The sequence below is a fragment of the Meleagris gallopavo genome, chromosome 3 (assembly GCF_000146605.3).
Source record: "Meleagris gallopavo isolate NT-WF06-2002-E0010 breed Aviagen turkey brand Nicholas breeding stock chromosome 3, Turkey_5.1, whole genome shotgun sequence".
Classification (NCBI taxonomy): Eukaryota; Metazoa; Chordata; class Aves; order Galliformes; family Phasianidae; genus Meleagris; species Meleagris gallopavo.
The window spans coordinates 69,216,848-69,222,911 of record NC_015013.2 but is presented as its reverse complement, the minus strand read 5'-3'; the positions used below and the strand labels follow the sequence as shown (position 1 = coordinate 69,222,911).

Below are 6,064 nucleotides of genomic sequence, written 5' to 3'. Positions count from 1 at the left end.
ACCAGTTGTGGGGAGGTGCTGCTCACAGCTCCCCATCCCAGAACCGCTGCCGGCCCCTGCTGGGAGCACCGTGGTTCCAGGGGGCTGCGGGTGAGCTGTGCGTCGGGGCTGGGGAAGAAAACCCCCCAGCCAAAGTGTGATATGGGCACGACAGGACTAAAGAACGTGTGTGCTCCCATATGGGATCATCACCTCCAGTTCCTTGCTGGTTTCCAGCTCAGGTGCGCTGAACGATACTCCTTGCTGGGCAGTTGAGCTGGGCTGAGCAACCACCTATCAAACCCGAAGCATTTAATTAGAATTAAGTACTTTTAGGGGAACTCGAGCCTTGCTTTCTCTCAGTGCAAGGAGGAGAGCATGTTGGTGAGCTGTGACCTCATAGCAGCGCTCCCAGCAGGTGGACTTTTCCCTAAAAGCATGGGCTGAGTGCCCCCACCTGCTGCTGGAGCTCCCTCTCCTGCAGCCCCGGAGCACGGGGAGCCCCTCTGCATGGGGACAACCAGCCTGGAGCTCCAGGGCCACCCCCAGACCCCTCTGTGCCCTCCCTCCAGGGGAAGGGCTGCCATGGGGCACTCGTTTATCACCTCCTCTCCCCCCTTCCTGCTCTCCCCACTCATCATCAGGGGCTGCTCCCCACCTGTGTGGGGCACCACTCAGCTCCTCCCTCCCCCAGAGCCCTTGGCAAAGCGTCATCCCAATTTTCCTGTTGTTGTTGTTACAATTATTGCTGTTGTGGTGGTGGGATGTTTGGGGTCAGGCTCTCTCACAGCCCTGGGTAGCACCATGTAGGGGTCACCGGGATGCGCTGGGGCTCCGTTGTCACCCTGGGGTCCTTCAAATGCCTGTGACCCTATGAGCTTCCTCATCCCCCTTTTCCCAGCTCCAGTTTCCCCAGCAGGTCTGGGGTGCCCACCGCATTCCATTGCATCCCATTCATCCCATCCATTACGTATCCCATTGCATCTTGCTGCATATCCCACCACATCCCACCGTGTCCCATCACATCCCATTGCACATCCTGCTGCATCCACCTCTGGTTGCATCCCACCACACATCCCCCCGCAGCCCAGCATAACCTGCTGCAGCCCACCGTATCCCAGCTCATCTCATTACATCCCACCTCATCCCATTAAATCCCACCTCACCCCACCACATCTCCCACTGCCCCTTTCCGTGGCACCGCCCCCCACTCCCCCACTCCCCCCCGGACCACCGCTGCGTGCCCCCGCTCGCTCAGGGCTGGGAGGAGAACTGGGTCAGCCATGTCACCATGGAGATGCTGAAGCAGCGCCGGCACAACCCCGCTCTCCAGAAACCCATGCAGCGTGCTCGGGCTGCCACCCTCCTCCCATAGAGGGGCCGGGGGCTGCGTGCCGGGCGGGGGGGCCGTGGGGATGCTGCCAGGTGCAGGTAAGGGACCTCTTCCTATTTGGGGTGTGTGTGCAGGGTGGGCACGGAACGCGGCACGGAGCTCGTGTCGGGGCCATCGCACATCAGTGCAGAGATGCCACGGCCATGGCATCGCTCCGGGCCCATCGGGGCTGTGGGTCGCTGCTGTGGGGCACGGAGTGGAGGGGCTGCAGCTGTCAGAATCGCAGTGCTTTGCCACGAGGAGGAGATGAGATGCAGAGGGTGGGCAAAGGGGTGCGGCGTGCGGGCCAGGCTGCGGGAGTGCAGCAAATCCCTCCTCCCTCCGGGGTGGGAACCCTTTGCGTCTCGCAGTGAAACGATCCTATTGCCACAGTGCTGTCATCATCTCATCTGCTCCCAGCAAAGCTCTGTGCCGATGGGGAGCACAGCGGTGGGAGCCCTTTGTGCACAACGGGACACGTTGTGTCCTGCAGGGCTGCGGGCATCGCTGTGCTCAGGGATGGCTGTGGGGGAAACTGAGGCGTGGAGCTGGGAGCAGCGCGCACAGAGTTGGGGTGAGCATTTGGGGTCCCTTCCTCACAGCCAGAGGCTGCCGTGCCCCAAAGCTCCGCCAAAACTGAGCGCCCTGCCGGGGTGCTGCTGCGCGACATCGGTGCCGTGGGGGTCCGTGTCCCCCTGTGCTGTGTCTCCTTCGTGATGCTCCGTCCCCTGCGCTGCCCCACTGGCAGCTGCCACTTCTCCTCTGCGTTTGTGGCTGCGTCTCTTGAAAGAGAAATATTTTTCCGGGCGCTGCCTCCATCCATTATCCTAAAGTGGCTTCACTTGGCCCGCAGTTCATCATTCACCTCTGCCTGGAAGATGGATGCTCCCATCCCGCCGCGCTTTAAATATTCATGGGGAAGGGAAGCAGAGAGGGCTGGAAAGCAGCGTGGTGCTCGGTGTGGGGCACGGCCAGCAGGCGGGGATCGGGGTGGGCACAGCCATGGCCACGGTGGGGTTTGGGCTGCCGGGCTGGGGGTGGTGCAGCCGCAAGGCACGCAGCCACTTCGGGTCGCCCTGAATATCCTGCCCAGCTGAGCACCTCAGGGGTGGCACAGTGCCCCCCCGACCCACCCCGCTGTCCCTGCAGCTGATCCCACCCCGCAACACCTCACCATGTTCAACGGGGACGCCGGCCCGTCGGCGGGCAGGAATGTGGTGCGCAGCTCCAGCATCAGCGGGGAGATGTACGGCGTGGAGAAGAGCGCGCGGGGCAGCGCCGACTCCGTCAGCATCACGGCCAGCAAGAAGCGGCGCTCCAGCCTGGGAGCCAAGATGGTGGCCATCGTGGGGCTGTCCCAGTGGAGCAGGAGCACGCTGCAGCTCAACCAGAGCGGTGAGCACGGCCGGACCCCACTGCTGTGTGCCTGGTCCCGTCGCCTTCGGTCCCGTGCTTTGCAATGGGCACCTGCACCATTCTGGTTCAAACACCCCAAAAATTAATGTGTGGAATGGGCCGGTCGCGTGATCTCTGACTGTGGGAAATATTGAAGTGCTTCAAGAAGCTTTGCAGAATGCAAAGGAGGGAGAAAGGCTCAGTTTAGTGCTTTGGTTATGGCTTTGTTGGCGTTCCATCATTCGGAACGCTCTCCATAAGGAGAGGTGCTCACCTGGAGCCCTCCAGCCCTGCACATCCCAGATGTTCCAGAAGGGACGTCCCATAACTTATAACAGAAGTTATCCCAGAACTGAGGGGTGTCAGGGCCAGGCAGGAGCCTGGGGATGGGGCTGCACCTCCCCAGCCCATCCCTGATCCTCTGTGGCTGCAGCGGAGCAATGCATGGTTCCCTCTCAGGGCTCCTGCAGCGCTGCCGTGGCCTTCCCCGCTCACCTTAACAGACCCCGACGAGCTGGCAGGTTCCTACAAACAATGCCAGTGGTGATCGTGGCATCCTGCCCACTCTGGCAGAGGCAGCGCAGTGCCAGGGATCGGCCTGGTGGCACCGGGCAGCGGTGGGGGGCAGCGGTGGGGGTCGGGGGGATCTCCTCCCTGGGGCACCCTCCTCCCTGTGCCATCTGCCACCGCTGGGGACACAGCAGCAGTGGGGTGCCAGCACAGCGGGCAACAGAGACAGCTCAGCCATTGACAGGGTGGCGGCAGTGGGACCCGGAGGTGTTGATATGGGGCTGGGATGGTGGCTCCACCACCTCACCCCACACCTTGGCTTCCAGAGGGTGGCCCCAAAAAGCTGCGCAGCAACATCCGCCGGAGCACCGAGACCGGCATCGCGGTGGAGCTGAGGACCAGGGTGACCCGGCAGGGCAGCCGCGAGTCCACCGACGGCAGCACCAACAGCAACAGCTCCGACGGCACGTAAGGACCGCTGGCACACGCGCACCATGGCGGCTGGGGGCACCCGAGGCCCCGTTGGCATCTCTTGCTCCATCCCACACAGGTTCATCTTCCCCACCGCACGGCTGGGAGCCGAGAGTCAGTTCAGTGACTTCCTGGACGGGCTGGGCCCGGGGCAGCTGGTGGGACGGCAGACTTTGGCCACCCCCCCGATGGGTGAGTGCTGGGGGTCCGTGCTGCAGGGCTGTGCATGACGGGCAGGAGCTGGGGCTGTGCAGGGAAGGGGACGTCCCTGCTCAGGGCACAGGGCTGGAGCATCTCCAGGGGGGGACGCAGCAGCTCTGGCTTTCCCTGAGATCCTTCCTGCTCCCCACAATGTAGGGCAGCCCCAACTCTCTGGCTTCCGCAGTCGGTGTGTTTTGAGAATGCGCAGGTTCATTCCTTGCTATAAAGCCCCACTGAGATGCCAGCACACCTTTTCCCTATCCCCTGGCTCTGCCAGGGCCACCAGGAAGTGAGCAACAGGACCACAGGTTGCATAGGTACACCCTGCAGGGAGCTCGGGGCACTTCTGGCAGCGTGCTGAGTGCAGCACCGAGGGGCACGGTTCAGTAGGCATGGCAGGGATGGGTTGATGGTTTGACTCGGTGATCTTTGCTGTCTACTCCAACCTTAATGACTCTCCAACTCGGGCTGCCAACCCTGGAGGTGGCTTCTCCCAGCAACTGGGGACCATCCCAGCCCGGCTCACACCCAGCAGGAGGTGGGGGCTGGGAGGATGCTGAGTGCAGTGCGTCCCTTCCCCTGCCCAGGCGATGTCCACGTGGGCATGGCAGACCGCAGCGGGCAGCTGGAGGTGGAGGTGATCCAGGCACGGGGCCTCATCCCGAAGATGGGCTCCAAATGCATCCCAGGTAGGTGGCTGCGGGGGGACGGGGACGGCGCTGTGCCGGGACACCCCCAGGAGCTGCTCTGAGTCAGCGCTTCTCCCCACTGCAGCCACCTACGTGAAGGTTTACCTGCTGGAAAACGGCGTCTGCCTGGCCAAGAAGAAGACCAAAGCGGTGAAGAAGACCTGCGACCCCTCCTACCAGCAGGCGCTGCTCTTTGAGGAGAGCCCCCAAGGCAAAGTCCTGCAGGTGAACCCCCCCGCAGTCCCTGGGCTTGGGATGGAACAGGGGGCGACCACCCAGCGTCCCCCTGAGGGCGTCCCCCCCTGATGCCACCTCTGCCCCACAGGTGATCGTGTGGGGCGACTACGGGCGCATGGACAGCAAGTGCTTCATGGGCATGGCTCAGATCGTCCTGGAGGAGCTCGACCTCTCCAGCGCCGTGGCGGGCTGGTACAAACTCTTCCCCACCTCCTCTCTGGCCGACTCCAGCATCGGGCCGCTGGCACGCCGCCTCTCCCAGTCCTCTCTGGAGAGCTCCACCAGTCCCTCCTGCCCATAGCCGGGCAGGGAGAGCCATCCCGACCCCAGGACTGTGCGTGGATGGCTGTAAATATCCCATCCTTTTTTTTTTTTCCCCTCCCCTATTTTTTTTAATTTTTAAAAGACCTCCTTCCCAACACGCCCTGCTCCCGGCGCGCTCCCTCCCATGCTGGGAGCACGGAGACGCCGTTCCCTTCTTTCCATCTCGCTCCTTGCCCTGGGAAGAACAGGGAGCAAAAAGAGACTCAGCAGAAGAATCCAACTCAGCACTACTTTTCGTTCCAAGGAATGTAGCATCTTCTCTTATGTAGCTTGCCACGTGCTAACGACACAATCACTGCAATACCCGAGAGGCTCCGGGGCAGAGCGGGCGCAGCCCGTTGGTTTCCCCGCACCGACCCCCGCAGCACCGGTGCCCTTTTTCCTTTCTTTCGGTAGCGTTTTGCCTGTGACATTGCCAAAGTGACAGCGCACCGCGGTGCCCCCACCTCCCCTCCATCCGGGGGGGGAACATCTCAACAGCAGCTCCCGCTGCGCTGGAAGTGGGGTGATGGAGAGGAGCCGAGCGAAGGACGCAGCGCTCGGTGGTGACGATGAGCGTTTGGGTGTTTGTTTGTTTCCTGTTTGTGTGTTCAGGTTGTTTGTTTTTCAAGCAGCATTCCGGTGCCCCCTCCTCCTCCCTCCCCCCCCGGGGATCGGTTCTTGTAGCAACACCGAGAATGGCGGAAGCTTTCTTCTTTTGTTTTGTTTTGTTTTGTTTTGTTCTGTTTTGTTTTTGAAGGTGCCTAAATGAAATTTGCTGACAATACTCAGGGGAGACACCACTAGCAACTCTGCTTTCTTCGCGGAATACACTGAACACGAGGACTGTCCCGAAGGATCAGTGTCCAACAGAGAGTGAAAAAAAAGAGAAAAAGATTAAAAAAAA

General features: G+C 61.7%; 1 protein-coding gene across 3 annotated transcripts; it reads left to right on the top strand.

Annotated features, from left to right (window-relative positions):
- Window positions 1-6: 6 nt before the first annotated feature.
- On the top strand, window positions 7-6,064 carry RIMS3 (regulating synaptic membrane exocytosis 3). 3 transcript variants are annotated; one of them, XM_019614137.2, is made up of 8 exons: window positions 7-221; window positions 2,501-2,746; window positions 3,583-3,724; window positions 3,807-3,919; window positions 4,516-4,617; window positions 4,703-4,842; window positions 4,943-5,046; window positions 5,918-6,064. In XM_019614137.2, exons 2-8 carry the CDS (start codon window positions 2,527-2,529, stop codon window positions 5,937-5,939), a joined length of 843 nt encoding a protein of 280 aa, XP_019469682.1. In that variant the 5' UTR covers window positions 7-221; window positions 2,501-2,526; the 3' UTR covers window positions 5,940-6,064. The 3 variants fall into 3 exon arrangements, with proteins under 3 accessions (XP_019469682.1, XP_031408754.1, XP_031408753.1); XM_031552894.1 differs by lacking the exon at window positions 5,918-6,064 and having other exon boundaries at window positions 7-90; window positions 4,943-5,223; XM_031552893.1 differs by lacking the exon at window positions 5,918-6,064 and having other exon boundaries at window positions 4,943-5,223.

Excerpts from the sequence above, each read along its gene's own strand:
- RIMS3 (XM_031552894.1), top strand. The coding sequence starts at position 2,527 with ATGTTCAACGGGGACGCCGGCCCGTCGGCGGGCAGGAATGTGGTGCGC. Across the intron at positions 2,747-3,582 it reads GCTGCAGCTCAACCAGAGCG|AGGGTGGCCCCAAAAAGCTG; the intron begins GTGAGCACGGCC and ends CTTGGCTTCCAG. Across the intron at positions 4,843-4,942 it reads CCCAAGGCAAAGTCCTGCAG|GTGATCGTGTGGGGCGACTA; the intron begins GTGAACCCCCCC and ends TCTGCCCCACAG.